Source organism: Amblyraja radiata, chromosome 12, assembly GCF_010909765.2.
Source record: "Amblyraja radiata isolate CabotCenter1 chromosome 12, sAmbRad1.1.pri, whole genome shotgun sequence".
Classification (NCBI taxonomy): domain Eukaryota; kingdom Metazoa; phylum Chordata; class Chondrichthyes; order Rajiformes; family Rajidae; genus Amblyraja; species Amblyraja radiata.
The window spans coordinates 62,846,021-62,865,547 of record NC_045967.1 but is presented as its reverse complement, the minus strand read 5'-3'; the positions used below and the strand labels follow the sequence as shown (position 1 = coordinate 62,865,547).

Here is a 19,527-nt window from a genome sequence, read left to right as displayed (position 1 = left end):
AAAATCTTCTGTTATGGCCCGAATTAAGTATAAAACCTGCGCCGAGTTAGTAGTATCAGTTGATTCATCCGAAGCGATTGAATAATATATATTTTCTTTTTGGAGTATTGCGTGAAGTTGTTCTGTTACGTTGAGGGTTAGTAGTATCAGTTGATTCATCCGAAGCGATTGAATAATATATATTTTCTTTTTGGAGTATTGCGTGAAGTTGTTCTGTTACGTTGAGGGTTAGTAGTATCAGTTGATTCATCCGAAGCGATTGAATAATATATATTTTCTTTTTGGAGTATTGCGTGAAGTTGTTCTGTTACGTCCTAATCATGCATTTGCAAACCTGCTCAGCTCTTCTGCTAAACCCTCATACATATTAACAAAAGGAAGGACATCTGAACCCCACCTTATCCTCAACTTCCATCTAGGGTCCAGACTCCTTGGAGCTGTGACTCACAGCTTGAAACTTTCACACAGAGAGAGTCCAAGCAGGCTTTGGAAATGCAGAGATTCTCCATTTTGTGACATCTTTTATTTGGCCAATTACAACATTTGGATTCATTCAAAAGGCCGCACTTAATGGCCTAGAAGGCTGCATGCGGCCATAAGGCTGCAGGTTCCCCACCCCTGGACTAGCCTCTCTCTATAGCTAATACATTCTAATCCAGGCAGCATTCTGGTAAACCTCTTCTATACTCTTAGCAAAACTTCCACATCCTTCATATGATGTGGTGACCAGAACTGCATGCAATACTCCTAGGTTTTATTAAGCTGTGCATGACTTCCTGACTTTTATACTTAAAATTAATATGAACAAGAGCGAATGTGTTACCCAGACACCAGCACAGCCCCAGTGCTGCCAGATTTTTTAAGTCTAACTGTAAAATGCTCCATTTAAATGCTTCCGAGTGTTCACATTTGAACTGTTTCCACACTGTGACCCTGACCGCTCTGTGGCATCCTCTCTGGGCACTATAAAATGGCCCAGATGAATGGCACCTTCCTGGTACTGGGATTGTGGGTGAGACACCAGGTAGTTTAGTGGCCATAAATTAATTGATTGACTATTGTTATCACACTGTCACAGGGATTGTTGGAAAGGCCAACACCTATTGGACACACTTATTGCTGTTGGAAAAATGCTGTTGAGATCTGGTTGGTCTCGTCCACACCTGGAACAGCGGATACAGTAGATGAGGTTGGAGGAGGTGCAAGTGAACCTCTGCCTCACCTGGAAAGACTGTTTAGGTCCTTGGATGGAGTAAAGGGACAGGTGTTGCATCTCCTGCAGTTGCAGGGGAAAGTACCTGGGGAGGGATGGTTTGGGTGGGAAGGGACGAGTTGATCAGGAAGTTTCGGAGGGAACGGTCTCTGCAGAAAGCAGTTCCAGGTGTCAACTTCTCTACATCGGCGAGACCAAGTGCAGGCTCGGCGATTGTTTCTCTGAACACCTCAGCTCAGTCCGCCTTAACCTACCTTATCTCCCGGTGGCTCAGCACTTCAACTCCCCCTCCCATTCCCAATCTGACCTTTCTGTCCTGGGCCTCCTCCATTGTCAGAGTGAGGCTCAGTGCAAATTGGAGGAACAGCACCTCATATTTCGCTTGGGTAGTTTACACTTCAGCGATATGAACATTGATTTCTCTAACTTCAGATAGCCCTTGTTTTCTCTCTCCATCCCCTCCCCTTCCCAGTTCTCCTGCTAGTCTTACTGTCTCCGCCTACATTCTATCTTTTTCCCGCCCCCTCCCAACATCACTCTGAAGAAGGGTCTCAACCTGAAACGTCGCCCATTCCTTCTCTCCAGAGATGCTGCTGAGTTACTCCAGCATTTGTGTCTACCTTCGAATTTCAACAGCATCTGCAGTTTTTTTTTACACATTTTGTCCACCTATCTCCTGCCAAGCTTTTTCTCACTCCTCCCCACATCTCTTCCAGAATTCTCCCCCCTCCTACTACCACCAGTCTGAAGAAGGGTCTCGACCTGAAATGTTGCCTATTCATTTCTTTGCAGATGCTGCCTGTCTTGCTGAGCTACTCCAGCACTTTGTAGGATTTTTTTTAAGCCAGTATCTGCAGTTGATTGTGTCCCAGATTTAGATGCTGTGAAGTATTTCACAGTCAGAATATTATGTGATTTGTCAAGCAAGTTAAACAAGCTAAATAACTAGTCATTCTCTATTATTCAATCATATAAAATTTCTCACATGATAAGTTAAAGCTGGCCTATGAAGATACTATTGAATTGCGCCTTACCTGTGTTGTGCAGGTTAGGCTGAGCAAATAAAATATCAGGCAAACAGCAGCTGTAAGAAACGGACGCCTTGATCGCAGAAAGCCAGGGAACTGATCCAGTAGGGTTGTTATTACTGCTTCTAATAAAATTAAAGTTAAACAAGTTTAATTAATAATTTACAAAATCACAGAGAATCACCGCGCTGGATTTTCCAACACCGTGCAGAGCAGAAGAGATGTGGCAGCTTCTTCTTCCCAATTGGGGGTGACTGGTAGACAGGGTGGTCAAGAAGGTAGGTACATTGGCCTTCATCAGTCAGAGCACTGAGTACAGAAGTTGGCAGGACCTTCACAATAAACGGCAGTGTGTTCCGTTTTTGTTACGCTGCTATAGGAAGGATGGCATTAAGCTGGAAGGAGTGCAGAGAAGTTTTACGAGGATGATGCCAGGACTTGGGGGCCTGAGCTATGGAGAGTGATTGGGCAGGGCAAGCATTAAAGGACTTGGGCAAGCATTAAAGTCACCAGTCTGCTTCACCATACTTCAACCATGGGTAGAGCTCAAACATTCCCGGTAATGGTCCCCTCATGAAGTTACAAAGTGGAGTCCCTCCAATGTTTCAGGCAGAGGAGTCATACAGCATGGAAACAGGGCCCTCGTCCCAACCCACCGATGCCCCATCTAAGCTAGTCCCATCTGACCATGCTTGGCCCAAATTAAGCACAGACATTGTGGGGCATTGGGCCTGTTCCTATACTACACTGTTCTTTGTTCTATGTTCTAACATCATAGTCATAGAGTCTTACAGCGTGGAAACAGGCCATTCGGATCAAATTGCTCACACTGGCCAACTAGTCCCACCTACCTGCATTTGGCCAATATCCTTCTAAACCTCTCCTATCCATGTACCTGTCTAAATATTTATTTCCCTTCCATACAAGGGAAAGACTGCATTCCCTCCAATTTCTTTTTTTTTTGTTCTTGCTGCACAGTAAAGGAATGAGAGTTAGTATTGGAAACAACTCTGAAAGACTGTTAAAAGATTTAACAAAAATATGACTATTAGAATTGTATGCAAATTTCAGCACGACCCAATTTCAAGAGCCAGATAACTTGATTTTAGGGAAGTGGCAAAGACTTGACAAAGGAATTGAAGTGGCTCTTACCGACAGCAACACACTGACTGCTGAGTCCCAGGGTGATCAGCATGAAGAAAAAGAGGCTGGACCAAAGAGGCGCCCACGGCAACTGTGTTAAAGCCTCTGGATACACGATAAAAGCCAAACCAAAACCTGAATGGGAGACACAATTGGTCAGATAAGATTAATTATGTACAAAAGAAAAAGATTATAATGTTGTTTATATTTCAAAAGTCCATTAATTAATCTAACATCCAGATTGAGTGCCCAGCCTCAACATGCTTCTCTCTTCCACATTCTTACATGTTTATTTTACATTTCCCCATACCTTGCTCTCCCCTCTCCCCTCCCCACATCTTCCCTCCCCTATATCTCTCCTTTCCAATTACCTTCCAGCTGATCTCTTGCTCATCACCTCCACTCCATCACCAGATCTAAATCACAACAGAAAATGGCAAGTCTAAGAGCACAGGTACCTGACTTAGCGACCTCTGAAACAGGCTTGTCCTGTACGTGAGACATGTGTCCCAGGATGGAGAAGATGACAAATCCAGCAAACACACTCGTGGCACAGTTAATGATGCAGACGATCATGGTGTCTCTGTAACAGTTGTTGTTGAATTTGTTGTAGGACGACAGGGTTATTAAACTGCCCCAGCCAATTGCAAGTGAATAAAATATTTGTGTTGCTGCATCTTTCCAGACCTGGTGAATGGAAATTATAATTAGTTCGCACAGAGTTAAATTTACCAATGGGACCAACATTGTTATTATAGTGGACAGTGAAGAAGGTTGTCCAATGTTACAATAGGATATTGATTAACTGTAAAAGTGGGCAAAGGAATGGCCCTTCCATAAGCTAGGGTACTGTCCGAATCACCTCTCCCTATTGCTGTCATTAGACTTTGTCTCTGGAACAGGTGCACTGCAATGCTGAGAACCATGTTCTCCACTCTGCTCACCCAATGTACTTGAGTTTGGCTTGATTGTATTTATGTATAGTATATGATATGGTTGATTGGCTAGGATGCAAAACAAAGCCTTTCACCATACCTCGGTACATGTGACAATAATAAATCTAAACCAACACCTATAATAAAGCTAAAGATAGACACAAAATGCTGGAGTAACTCAGCAGGGCAGGCAACATTTCTGGAGAGAAGGAATGGTTGGCATTTCAGGTTAACACCTACCTCAGTCTCGAACCGAACCGTCACCCATTCTTTCTCTCCAGAAATACTGCCTGTCCTGCTGAGTTACTCTAGCATTTTGTGTCTATCTTTGGTTAAAACCAGCAACTACAGTTCCTTCATGCACATACTCACAATAAAGCTGTTCAGTTGCATTTTTTTCAGACCTCTAAACCAAAATGCAATGAATGATTTTACATGAATAAAATTATTCATGTCACAATTCAAAACAGCATTCATTTCTTTAGCTAAATATTTCATCCATGAAGGAAGAAGCAGAAACGTGGAAATATCTGATTGAAATATTCAGCCAAAAGAAGGTGGATTACCCTGGTGAGATTACCTCAGCATCAGCCAGCTTTGAGAAGTCCGACTCGCTTCCAATGTAGAATTCAATCCCTTTCCAGGCTCCCTCCAGGGTCAGTCCTCGAATCAGAAGTGCAGTCAGAACCACGTACGGAAATGTTGCTGTGAAATAAACCACCTGAACGTGGAAAAGGATTGTTAGGTTGTCTTCTGTTCCTGATTTAACATCTGCAATATTTGATTCAGTGAAACACTAAATAAAAAAAGACAGCTTCTGGAGTAACTCAGTGGGTCATGCAGCATCTCTGGAGAACACAAATTGGTGGTTTTGGTCGGGAACCTTTTACAGCATAACCATGTTCTCCAGAGAAGCTGCCTGACCCACTGAGTTACTCTAGCACTTTGTGTTTTATTTTGTAAATCAGCATGTGCAATTCCTTGTGTCTACACTAAGTAAAAAGATTGGAGCTAAAGATTATTATTCACATCACATAATTGAGAAGCGCATTTAACAGAATTTAAATTCTACAATATTTAGAGGAGAAGCCCATTGTGAATCAATTATGCACCACAAATTTACTCTAACTTATTTTGCAATCTTAGGAGGCACACATTGGGGAATGTGGTCCCTTGAGCATTTCATTTCACTCCTCGAGTCTTATCTGCTTTATTTGACGACTAATTCCATACACAGACTTTCGCTTTGTGTATACCTTGGCTCACAAATAATTATCGCTGCAAATCTAAAATTAGCGAATAAGAGAGCATTAAATGATTAATTAATCGATTGATTGATTGGTAACATCACCAAACGACCAGAAACATCACCTATCCATGTTCTCCAGAGATGCTGCCTCACCTTCTGAGTTATTCCAACACATTGTGTCCTTTTGTGTATTAACCAGTATCTGCAGTTCTTTGTTTTGATGTTCTCCCTTTGCGTACTGCCTTGGTGACATCTACTATTCATGCACTACAATCGTTGCATTTTTGTACTTATTTATGACTGTGCTAATTTATATGATTTTACCGAATTTACTGAAATCAAAGAATTTCACAATATGTAGATACATGACGATTAAGTACCAATGAACAAATTAAATCATCATGAGCAAGAACTGTGAACTCAGAGAAACTGTCCCAACTCTCAGAGTACAATTTCTTGTTTTATGTCCAATCCACAATCCATTATGTTTCAGCAACTTGTGCAGTGATGCTTAAAGCTATAGCACCTATAAAAGCAAATCTGCCAAATTGCTAAGACTCGGTACATCTAACAGATCATTTAACTTCTCCCTGCTTGCTGTCAAGTTTCTAGATTACTCTTGGATTTGTGCACATTACAACAGATGGAGCATGTTGTACCACATGCCAAGGTGGTCCCTTATCGAACATGGAAAGTCTTTGGAGATTCAAAGGAGAACCACTAGTTGCAAGAAACCTAACTTTTGACCTGCCATCAATTTCCAAATCCCAGTGATCAGCCCTATTGATTACTTTCAGTTCATAGCCAGAGGTTTTTAATGGTTAATGCACACGGACTCCTATAACATCATCAAAATTCAGTTTTTCCTCTGGAATGAATACATAAGGAATTTTTCAATGTCAACCATTTCCTTAATTTCTGTATTGTCATCTTTTTGAATTGGGTTCTTTGTTATGATGTTATTTCCCTCTGCAGGTTTCTTTGTGTGTTACCCACAGTAATTTTAAAGCAGATTTGTAAATGTGGAAATCTGTACATTGTCACCAGTTGTTTAGTGCTGTTTGTCAGCAATCATTTCACCTTCCTGAAGTTTTGATTCCTTTAGAAAGTGCTCCACAAACGATCAGCCAGGCCAGAAGCAGACAGAGGGCCAAGTACCAGACTATCTCCCCTGTCTCGCCCACTGAACTTGCGCGGCGTAAAACAAACTTTCTAAATAAAATGACAACAGAAGACATTTTGTATCAGTCAGCATTAAATAAAGAGCACAAAAATATTTAGTTAATTATACATGAATTTGCCCTTTCTGTCCTGGGCCTCTTCCATTGCAAGAGTGAGGCTGCATGCAAACTGGAGGAATACCACTTCATGTTCCGCTTGTGTAGCGTACAGCCCAATGGAATGAATGTTGAATTCTACATTTTTAGCTACCACCAACAGCCACTCCCCTTTTTTCCCTCCTCTCTTCCCTGAGCCCACCTGGATTATCACTAATTTCTCCCTTTCTCTTTCTCTTTCTCTTTGTTCCCATTCCCTTCCACCTATAATCCTTCATGTGGGTTCACATTTCACACCTGTTTAATCCTTGCCTCCTTATCTCACACTTTCAGTCCTCTCATTTCTAGCCATTGCTCAACCATCTGCCAATCATCCGCAACTGAATCTACCCATCACTTGCTAATCTTTGTTCCAACCCCACCTCTCTTTGGGCTTTCTCCACCCTACTGCAACCAGTCTGAAGAAGGGTCCTGACCTCAATCATTGCCTATCCATATCCTCCACAGATGCTGCCTGATCTGCAGAGTTACTCCAGTATTTTTTTTGTAAACCAGCATCTGCAGTTCCTAGTGTCTCCAGCATCTATGTCTCTTTTGCCTCCACTTGAAAGCCTGGGTATGCCCTGGCTCATCAGCAAGACAGACCCACCAGTGGCGACAGCACAGTGGGAGGGCAGTGCTGGGAGTCCTCAACATTGAACCCAGATCCCATGTAATCCTGTGACATTGTCTTATTCCTCCCACTGTCCTCCCAATTACTCTGTCAAATTTAAATACATATCAGCATGCAGGCTCTTCATGTGACAATACCTTACGCATATGCAACCACTCAGGAAATTAATCGTGCTGGAAGTGCAGTGAACTCAGAGCAAAAGACCTGCTGTTGAATGTGATGTTGGGGTGGAATGGCTCTATTTCAACCAGCAAGGATGTGATAGGCTGAATGGCCTCCTCCTAGGTTGCAAATCTTCTATACTTTTTGGCGTTGTTAAATGTGGCAACATTCATACGATTTAGTTATCATTGTCACAGGTTAATGAACCAACTATATTCAGTTTGCCGCTGCCTCAGGGCTCCATCAACCTGGGTCTGTGTTGTCTGTATTGATAGATTGATTGGAAGGTACAGCATGAAAAAATTGGTCCACCGACTCCACACCTACAACTGATTGCCAGTTCATTCCCTTCACATTCGGGGCAATTTGCAGAGGCCATTTAACCTACAAACTCGAACGTCTTTGGAGAAGTGGGAGTACACTGCCCCTAGTGTGTATGGGGTACATAAGAAAGTGGGATAACATAGAACTAGTGTGATCGATGGTTGGCGTGGACCTGGTGGGCCAAAGGGTCTGTTTCCATGCTGTATCTCTAAATTAAACTAAACATGTTGGTGTAACTAAACTTAATCAAACTGCTCTTGATAAAACAAGAATCCCTCACCAAATGCGTAGGAATGAACTACAGTTGAATGTTTACACCAAAGATAGACACAAAATGCTGGAGTAACTCAGCGGGGCGCAGCATCTTTGGAAAGAAGGAATGGGTGATGTTTCAGATTGAGGAAAGTTATTGATATAAATATGAATGTATGAGGTGCCATTCTCTGCAGCATTACTTACTCCCAGTATTGTTCACTTGGGCCTTGGTGTGGAACATAGATTTCTGATCCATTGGAACAGGTTTTGTTGTTTGCCTGCAGCCAGGTTGTGTTAACGACTTCAGAATATCCACCGTCCAGAGTGAGGTTGCAGAGCGGATCTGGAAAATGTGGGGTGGGACATTTCACTGAGAATTATTTCTGCTATTTTCTCTGCATTCCTTCCAGCTTAATTGCACCCTTCGTATAGCTGGCTGATTAAAACTGAACACTGTGCTCCAAGCATGGCCTCACCAATGCCATCATGTTCATAAGTGACAGGAGCAGGATTAGACCATTTGGGCCATTATGTCTACTCCGCCATTCAATCAAGGCTGATCTATCGTTCCCTCTCAACCCCATTCACCTGCCTTCTCCCCATATCCCCTGACACCCATACTTATCAATCGAGCCAGGATGTTTAGGCACTAAAAATCTCTGAAATAGGCAAGCAAAAAGGCATGATAAAATTACAAAAAAGGCACGAAAAGGCATGTATTTCCACCACCAAAATATGGTTAAAACTGATATTATAAAGGTATACTACATTAAATGACCAAAGTTAGGGTTAAGGTGGTGAAGTCAAGTCAAGTCACATTTATTTATATAGCACATTTAAAAAACAACTCTCGTTGGCCAAAGTGCTTTACATTTGTAGGGTTTTGGCCCGAAACTCTCCATATTTCCTTCGCTCCATAGATGCTGCTGCACCCGCTGAGTTTCTCAAGCACTTTTGTCTACCAAATGACCAAAGTTGCCTGGTTACACATAATTACTAGCATTTTTTCAAATTATCTGGAATTAAACTATGCCATCTGTCAGACAGAATATGTTTCAGTTGAGAAAAACTTCTTACTACCTCAGCTGAGGTCACTGGTGCATACCCGAAACAAGCTACAGACTCTATATTCATGTCGATATCTTGTGCATTACAACTATGTTTGAGAACTTTAGCTATGTTTTCTATTTCTTCAAGATCTTTGTTAGCTAAAATCACTCTTTCACATTTTCCTTGTATGTCTTTATCTATTTCGCTTGGAACTTTACGAATATCATCAGTTACTTTGTTGAAAACCTGCAAGTTATTCACTGGTACACAAAATTGCTGGGGAAACTCAGCGGGTGCAGCAGCATCTATGGAGCGAAGGAAATAGGCGACGTTTCGGGCCGAAACCCTTCTTCATGTTTTGCCACATTTCTCAAGGGAAGTGGTAGCTTGTGGGAAGTTTGCAAATTTGGAAGCAATGTAGATTTAGGAGAAGACTGAACCAGCGGGCAGCGGCACAAATTAATGAATGACCGACGGTGGCGCCCCCGGTTTCGCCTCGGTGGTGGAAATTTTCTTGTAATTTATACTATGTTAACATGTTAATAATAACATTAATGTTGACGTGTTAACATAGAAAATGTCATTGTAATCACGGTATAACTGGAGAAAATAGCAAGACCTTTTAGCAAAAAAGGTTGATTTAGGCACATAGAAACATAGAAAATAGGTGCAGGAGTAGGCCATTCGGCCCTTCGAGCCTGCACCGCCATTCAATATGATCATGGCTGATCATCCAACTCAGTATCCTGTACCTGCCTTCTCTCCATACCCCCTGATCCCTTTAGCCACAAGTACCACATCTAACTCCCTCTTAAATATAGCCAATGAACTGGCCTCAACTACCTTCTGTGGCAGAGAATTCCAGAGATTCACCACTCTCTGTGTGAAAACTGTTTTCCTCATCTCGGTCATAAAAGATTTCCCCCTTATCCTTAAACTGTGACCCCTTGTTCTGGACTTCCCCAACATTGGGAACAATCCTGCATCTAGCCTAGCCCCTCACTTGATCGTGAAAAAGGCATTATCCTGGTGAAATCATCAAAAAAAGGTATGAAAAGGCACATGGCATTTATGGCAAAATCCTTGGCTTATCAAGAATCTATTTATCTCTGCCTTAAAAAATATCCATTGACTAGGCCTCCACAGCCTTCTGTGGCAACAAATTCCACAGATTCACCACCGTCTGAATAAAGAAATTCTAAAAGACTAAAGATGGAATGAAATGGCATTGAAAGCACCCTTTCACAATCCGAAAACAAAACACTGTACCTCGGTACATGTAACAACAATAAACATAAGCCGTATTTCAAAAATGAGTATAAAATGATGCACAGTCCACAGGATGATGTGGGTATACTAGGGATGGAGCCCCTCAGACCAACGGGTGGACACATGTCCACTAGATAGATTACTGGGAATCCATTACATTACCCAACAGAGTTAGCTCAGTACCTCTGGGTGTCCGACTACAGGTTTCATCTGCACCCCACCAGCTGAAGCAGTCTGACCACGGCAGGGGGGACTGGAAAGAGGCAAACAGGTAGAACAGGCTGTAGGCGATGATGCAGTTGTAAGTAATATCAATGAATGTACTGAAAAGGACCATAGTGATTCCCACACCTAGAAATGGAACAAAGAGGTTTACTTCAAGTTTACTGGCAGATTGTATTGCAACGTTTAAGAAATATTTAGACGAGTACAGGGATAGGACAGGTTTAGGGTGATTTGGGCCAAACCCAGGCAGGTAGGATTAGTGTTGATGGGACATGTTGGCCAGTGTGGGCAAGTTGGGCCGAAGGGCCAGTTTCTATGCTGTAAGACTCTATTACTCTGTAAATATTTAATTGGTAAAAAATCTTTCATAGATTCAGTTGATCGGGTAAATCAGCTTTGTTCAGCTATTCTCTGGCCCCATTATATTTTATGTTATAAATTATATTTATATTATACTCATAGTCATACAGCACGAAAAGAAGCCCTTCAGCCCAACTCATCCATGCCTTCCAAGATGCCCCATAAAAGCCAGTCCCATTTGTCTGCATTTGGTCCATATCCCTCTAAATCTTTTCTATCCACAAAATATTTTATAAATGTTGTTATCGTACATGCCTCAACTACCTCCTCTGGCAGCTTGTTCATGTTGAGTGAAATAGTTGCCCTGCAAGTTCCTATCTCTCACCTTAAACCTGTCCTATGGTTCTTGATGCCGCTACACTGGGTTAAAGACTCTGCATTCACCTATCTATTCCCCCCCATGATTTTATACGCCTCTCGCCTTCCTGTGAACCAAGGAATAAAGTCCTTGCCTGCCTAATCTTTCCCTATAGCTCAGGCCCTTGAGTCCTGGCAACATCATCGTAAAACTTCTCTGCACGCTTTCCAGCTTAATAACATTGAAATTTAGAGTTATTTCCCAAATTGCTAGGACATGGAGGTTTGTACGATAACTGGCCTCTATAAATTGCCCCCGGTTTGTGGGAGTGGTTGAGAGAATGGGATAACGTAGAACTAGTGTGAACAGGATGATTGATGGTTGGTGTGGACTTGGTGGGTGGAAGGGCTTGTTTCCATTCTGTATCTTTCCTTTCCTTCCTTTTAGTTTGCATATGCACGGAGCAAGAATAACCATGGCGCATGAAAACACGGGCTTATTGAGTCACGGCAAACAGGAAGTGACAGAGCCAGATGTGGCGGGGACCAATCACGTGAGTGAATGCGGACACCGAACAAGTGGCGCAAGGGCGACCCGCTCTGAGTGGACACTGATGTTGATGGTCTGTGTGATAGACAGGCAAGCACGTGTGCATGTTCCCGGCTGGTGAGGGGTCATGGCGCCTGCGTTCACAACATGGTTCATCCCTCCCCCCATAGGAGGGGATTGCAGCGAGAAAAAACAAACAAAATCAATTCAACTGGACATAGAAAGACAGTGAAATGACTCCCGCTTTTATACGGCCTGCTACCAGTCGACCATCCGACGCAGGGGAGCATCTTCTATCTCGGTGTCTTCTTGATCACCTGCTGAAGAGGTCTGTACACATGGAAGCCCTTCATCACATGGTGTTGTATCTGTTGTTTCACCTGCTTGAACGATGGCTTCGTCCGCCAGGGTCTCTTCCCTGGGTGTTTCATCTGTTCTCTGGCGTAGATGTCGCCTGACAACTCTCCGTCTGAGAGTTCTAGTTCAGCCACTTGACTGTTACAATGTCGGACAACGGCTGATTGCCAGCTTTCTTTGTGCACGAGTCGAGTGTAGACTTTGTCCTCAGTGCTAAATGTTTGCAGCCTGGTGTGGGTCTCATGGTTCTGCTTCATGGCCTCTTGTTTTTTGCATATATGTTTCTGGATGGTCGGCTGTAGAAGCTCGAATCTGGTACATGAAGGACGTTTGAACATTAATTCAGCTGGGGATGTGCCCGCTAATTCATTTGGAATGGACCGATAATGGAAAAGGAAACAATTTAATTTTGCTATCAAGTCACCTTGCTTTCGTTTCATGAGGCCTCGTCTCACCGTTTGCACTGCATGCTCAACAAGACCATTTGATGCTGCGTGATGCATCAAGAACAGGACAAGGGGTCCAGAACAAGGGGTCACAGTTTAAGGATAAAGGGGAAATCTTTTAAAACTGAGATGAGAAAAACATTTTTTACACAGAGTGGTGAATCTCTGGAATTCTCTGCCACAGAATGTAGTTGAGGCCAGTTCATTGGCTATATTTAAGAGGGAGTTAGATGTGGCCCTTGTGGCTAAAGGGATCAGGAGGTATGGAGAGAAGGCAGGTACGGGATACTGAGTTGGATGATCAGCCATGATCATATTGAATGGCGGTGCAGGCTCAAAGGGCCGAATGGCCTACTCCTGCACCTATTTTCTATGTTTCTATTTGATAAGGTGCTGTTGCCATATACCCATGGTGGTATTTACTATTCTGGCTAATACCATTCTTATCCACAAATTCCTTGAATTCTGTGCTGTTGTCAGATACAATCATTTCCGGAATGCCAAATGTAGCAAAGACTGATCGTAATTTAGATACAGTAGCTGCCGAAGTACACGACATATGAGTAGGTAGCGCCTCTATCCACTTCGAATAGGCATCAACAATACCTAGAAACATGTGTCCCCAAAACAGTGCAAAATAAGGAGAATCGGGCTATGCCCACGGTTTAAGGGGAACTTTGGGGGATACATTCTGCATTAGCTGACGAATGGAACAAGTGCGTACCATATTCTCAATATCTCTATCAATTTTAGGCCACCACACGTAGCTTCTCGCCAGTGCCTTCATTCTAACACCAGGATGAGCATCGTGCAAGTCACGGAGTATGCGCCTGTTGCCTTGAGGGGGAACAATTACTCGACTGCCTCATAATAGACAGCCATCCAGACAGTTTAGTTTAAGTCGATGGCTCGTAAATGGTTGAAACTCAGGTGAAGATTACGGAGAGTCGGATTGTCAAGGAAGACTCTCTCTAACTTCTACAGGTGCACAGTCGAGAGCATGCTGACCAGTTGCATCGTGGCTTGGTTTGGCAATTTGAGCGCCCTGGAGAGGAAAAGACTACAAAAAGTAGTAAACACTGCCCAGTCCATCATCGGCTCTGACCTTCCTTCCATCGAGGGGATTTATCGCAGTCGCTGCCTCAAAAAGGCTGGCAGTATCATCAAAGACCCACACCATCCTGGCCACACACTCATCTCCCTGCTACCTTCAGGTAGAAGGTACAGGAGCCTGAAGACTGCAACAACCAGGTTCAGGAATAGCTACTTCCCCTCAGCAATCAGGCTATTAAACCTGGCTCGGACAAAACTCTGATTATTAGCAACCACTTTCTGTTATTTGCACTACCAGTTTATTTATTCATGTGTGTATATATTTATATCATGGTATATGGACACATTTATCTGTTTTGTAGTAAATGCCTACTATTTTCTGTGTGCTTAAGCAAAGCAAGAATTTCATTGTCCTATACAGGGACACATGACAATAAACTCACTTGAACTTGAACTTGAACTTGAAGGGCTGTCGGGCCCACCAACCTGTAGAGCTCCTTTAACCTGGAACTGAGGGCTGCTTTTATTTGTTCGAATGCTCTCTGCTCGGCGTTTGGCAATACCCAGTGTTGGTCCTTCTGGAGTAATCGGTACAAGGGCACCAACACTGTAGCCAACTGATTTATGAACCGATTGTAATGCATAATTAGCCCAAGGAAAGAACGCAACTGTGCAACGTTCTGTGGGCGTGCGGCCTCTTTTACAGCTTTGATATTGTGGTCCTGGGGATGGACACCTATCTTATCAACTCTATTGCCAAGGTAATCGACTGAGTCAGTCAGAAATGTGCACTTTTCACTCTTTAGTGTAAAGCCAGCTTCCTGTAGGCGAGAAAGTACCCTGACCAGTGTTTCAAGATGGTGTGCCTCTGACGTACCGGTTACTTATATGTCATCAAGGTAAGCACACACATAAGGAACATCCTTAACTAGGTTATCAATAAGGCACTGGAATATACCAGGGGCAGAACTCACTCCAAATGGTAACCGCGTGTAGCAAAATAGGCCCCGATGTATGTTGATTGTTGTAATGTCCCAAGACTCTTTATCCAGCGTGACTTGATGATAGACATGCTTCAGGTCTAATGTTGAGAACTGCTGTCCTCCTGAGAGGGATGCATATAGGTCTTCAATTCGTGGCAGGGGATGAATTTATAATGAAAAGCAAGGAAATGTCAGAACAGTTAAACAAGTACTTTGGTTCAGTCCTTACTAAGGAAGACACAAACAATCTCCTGGAAATACTAGGGGACCGAGGATCTAGTGGGAGGGAGGAACTGAAGGGAATCCACATTAGTCAGAAAATGGTGTTAGGTAAACAGTTTGGACTGAAGGTAGATAAATCCCCAGAGCCAGATGGTCTGCATTCCAGAGTACCCCAGAGGTGGCCCTAGAAATCGTGGATGCATTGGATATCATTTTCCAATGTTCTCTTGACTCTGGATCAGTTCCTGTGGACTGAAGGGTAGCCAATGTACCTTCACTTTTTAAGAAAAGAGGGAGAGAGAAGACGAGGAATTATAGACCAGTTAGCCTTACATCAGTCTTGGGGAAGATGCTGGAGTCCATTATTAAAGATGTTATAGCAGCGCATTTGGAAAGCAGTGATGGGATCGGTCAAAGTCCGCATGGATTTATGAAGGGGAAATCATGCTTGACTAATCTTTTGGAATTTTTTGAGGATGTTACAAGTAGAATGGATAAGGGAGAGCCAGTAAATAAGGTGCATCTGGACTTTCAAAAAGTCTTTGACAAGGCCCCACACAAGAGTTTAGGGTGCAAAATCTGAGCACATGGCATTGGGGGTAGGGTATTGACATGGATAGAGAACTTTTCAGAATGGCAGGCAGTGACTAGTGGGGTGCCGCAAGGCTCGGTGCTGGGACCCCAGTTGTTTACAATATATATTAACGATTTAGATGAAGGAATTAAATGTAACATCTCTAAGTTTGCGGATGACATAAAACTGGGTGGCAGTGTGAGCTGCGAGCAGGATGCTTTGAGGCTGTAGGGTGACTTGGATAGGTTGGGTGAGTGGGCAGAAGCATGGCAGATACAGTATAATGTGGAGATCCATTTTGGTAGCAAGAACAGGAAGGTAGATTATTATCTGAATGGTGTCAGAATACTGGTCTCAGAATAATCATGTCAGAATTCTGGTCATCGGGTGGCGCCGCGCGCGGCAGCCTCGCCAACAATTTGTCCGTCATTTCAGCCTTTTTGTTGTTTTTAGTCTGTCTAAAAGTATGTTTTTGGAGGTTTCTTAGTCTTTTTTATGTGGAGGTGGGAGGGGGAAGAGTGGAAACCATTTCCCAGTCACTACCCGGTCAAGGATGCGTCTTTTCTCCGAGTCATATCTCCGCTCCCTCCTTGCAGCCAACCAACTGGATTGGCACGCCCTTTCCTGCCGGAGACCAGCCAGAGCTTCGGCAGTGGCACAACACTGAATTCCATCGAGGAGTAGGCAATGCCTTACTGGGGATCGCTGTGTTGGAGCTCCAGAGTGTTGGGCCTGCTGATTAACACCGTGGAGCTGTCGTTTGCGGAGCTTCCAGCCACGGGCGGCACTGACTTTAACGTCAGGGAGTCCTGGGATCCTTTGCCGAGGGTGACCAGTGTTGAATCTCCACCCAGCTTGGCCTGTGGACTTCGGGAGCCGCGGTCTCCGGTAGGAAGTGGCTGATTCAGAAACTCCAAGCCGCTGAGTGTGTTCTTCCATTCCGATGTCAGAGTTCCATCATCCCAGCGAGAGGGCCTGAACATCGGGCCGCCGTAGCGGCGACTGTGGAGGCCCCAACCACGGGTGAACAATGAGGAAGATGACGGAACTTTATTGCCTTCCCTCACAGTGCGAAACGTTGATGTTAAACTCTATTGTGTATTGTGCTCTTTTTTCTTTGTATGGTATGATAACTCAAATCTCACTGTACCAATTGGTGCATGTGACAATAAATGTAACTTGAACTTAAATAGGAGAAGGAGAGGTGCAACTAGACCTGGGTGTGCTTGTACATCAGTCACTGAAAGTAAGCATGCAGGTACAGAAGGCAGTGAAGAAAGCCAATGGCATGCTGGCCTTCATTGCGAGAGGATTTCAGTTTGGGAGCAAGGAGGTCCTACTGTAGTTGTACAGAGCCCTGGTAAGACCTAACCTGGTGTATTGTGTGCAACGTTGGTGTTCTAATATGAGGAAGGCCATTATTGCTTTTGAGGGAGTGCAGCGTAGGATCACTAGGTTAATTCCCGGGATGGTGGGACTGTCATATGATGAAAGAATGGGTCGACTGGGCTTGTATTTGTTGGAATTTAGGATGAGAGGGGATCTTATGGAAATATATTCAATTCTTAGAGGATAGGGTAGATGCAGGAGCAATGTTCACGATGTTGGGGGAGTCCAGAACCAGGGATCACAGTTTAAGAATAAGAGGATGGCCATTTAGGACTGAGTTGAGGAAAACCCTTTTCACCCTGAGAGTTGTGAATCTGTGGAATTATCTGCCACAGAAGGCAGTGGAGGCCAATTCACTGGATGTTTTCAAGAGAGAGTTAGATTTAGCACTTCGGGCTAAGGGAATCAAGGGATATGGGGAAATAGCCGGAACAGGGTACTGATTTTGAATGATCAGCCATGAATGGTGGTGCTGGCTCGAAGTACCTATTTTTTGTGTTCATCCAATTTCTATCCGATTGTTGGCCTCCCCTGATCACATGCACTGGTAAATGAAACAAGTCGCCATGATGAGCAACTTCTGCCATAAAAACTACAAGTACATCGATACTATCTCCGGTGTAGCTGCAGAAGACCGAGTCTGGGCGCTGTAATTTTGGTATTTGGCGTAACGACGACTCACCTATCAAACTGACGGCTGAACCTGTATCCAGTTCAAACCTCATGGGCTGGTTGTGTACTGTCAGCGTAACCATGTATGGAGGCTGGCTCTGACCTTTCTTCCCATGTGTTTTGAAAATGGTCCCAACACCTATGTAATGGTCGTCTACTCATGTGGAGTTGTGAGTCTAAGTTTGCCGTTTCCCTCTGGCACGTTGCTTTGCAAAACATACCTTCTCGATGTGTCCTACCTTCCGACAGATCCTGCAAACTGTGTTTTTGTGCTTGCAGTCGGACACCTGTATGTGACTTTCACTGCAGCTACGACCATGTCAACCTTTGTGAAGGTTGACGTGGTCGTAGCTGTGAGTCATGGGTTGGTTGGCGTTGGCAAACATTGACGTCTTTGGGAGGGGGTTCTCGATCCCATATAGCTTGAATCAGCGGTGAATGATTAGATTGAAGCTGGGTAAGACCCTTCCCCATTGCTTCCCTATAACAAGCAGTGGAGCAGGCGTTGTCCCAGTACAAATCATGCTTTTCAGACTCTCGTGTGTTTTTTTGTCACCGGTCCCGATAATCAACGCCTGCATGAATATTGTTTCTTCGAACTTGTTTGTCTGGATATCTTTGTGCTTGCATTCTAATACAGCCATAGTTAGTCTCTTAATAAAATCGTTGATGTTCTTTTCTGGAGCCTGTCGCTGCTGCGAGATTTGGAAGCACGCCGTAAAAACATTGTCTTGTCCCCCCCACCCAATCGTTATTGAGAGATGCAAATATGCTGGTCAAATCTGATTCACCTTGTAAGTGTAGTGCATCAAAGTATTTTTGACTGAGTTGACCCAAGTATATGTGAAGCAGCTTGAGTTTTGTCGCTTTCCTCCAGTTTCGCCGTTGGTGTCAAAATTGGTAGATGTTGGGCGTAATCCTGGAAGGTTTTCTTCCATTGCAGCCAGGTTTCGGATGTTGTTAGCATTAGCTGCAGCCCAGAATGGAGAGGGTGCTGGAATCCTCGTCGCCAAATGTTATGTATGCGCAGAGCAAGAACGACGATGGTGCATGAAAACACGGGTTTATTGAGTCACGGCAAACAGGAAGTGTCGGAGCGATATGTGGCGGGAACCCAATCACGTGAGAGAGAGCGGACACTGAACAAGTTGCGCGAGGGAAACCAGCACTGATTGGACACTGATGTTGATGGACTGTGTGATGGACAAACATGCATGTGTGCACATTCTTAGTTGGTGAGGGGTTGTGGTGCCGGCATTCTCAACATGGTTCACCTTTCCATTCCATAATTTAAATAAATGTAAAGAAATACAACTTTATTTTTGATAATTAGTGGCCACATATTGGGTTTATTAATTGACTGCTTGAAATGAGGAAATGAAAGCATTTGACTTTCTGTGTGTGTCTCTTCAGAGTCTCTATCTGTCTTTGTAAAATGTACAACACAAGGGTTAGTAAAAACTTTCCAAGGTTGGTTAAAACCGCAAGTTAGTTGGAAATTTATAGCTGAATATCTGAGTGAATTATGTATTCCGGCTATATTTTTTACACTAATGTTATAAAATGCTTTAAATTAATACAGCTGACCCATTGCTTATCTTCCCCTTTCCCCTCTCACACAGTACCAACATCACCCAATATTTCTCCTTTCTTTAATTATTAAACAGATGAAGACTAAATAAACATTAACCTTGTAGTATTGGCACAGCTTTCCACACTGCGACAGGACCAAGGCTGGCAAACTGCCCGAAGGAAGTTTCCAAGAAAAACATTGGCATTGCAATAAGTGCCAGCATGACTGTGTAGGGAATGAGAAATGCT

The 19,527-nt window shown here is 43.6% G+C and overlaps 1 protein-coding gene across 1 annotated transcript; it reads right to left on the bottom strand.

Moving 5' to 3' along the window:
- Positions 1-2,247: 2,247 nt before the first annotated feature.
- LOC116979358 (sodium- and chloride-dependent neutral and basic amino acid transporter B(0+)-like) lies at positions 2,248-19,524 on the bottom strand (the record flags this gene model as incomplete). Its single annotated transcript, XM_033030962.1, has 9 exons — positions 19,397-19,524; positions 10,762-10,929; positions 8,464-8,602; positions 6,649-6,780; positions 5,586-5,605; positions 4,900-5,090; positions 3,843-4,071; positions 3,394-3,519; positions 2,248-2,366 (listed from the first exon to the last, which is right to left on the bottom strand). Coding segments are annotated over exons 1-9 (1,230 nt in total), but the record flags the coding sequence as incomplete, so codon positions are not given.
- Between the last annotated feature and the right edge of the window lie 3 nt (positions 19,525-19,527).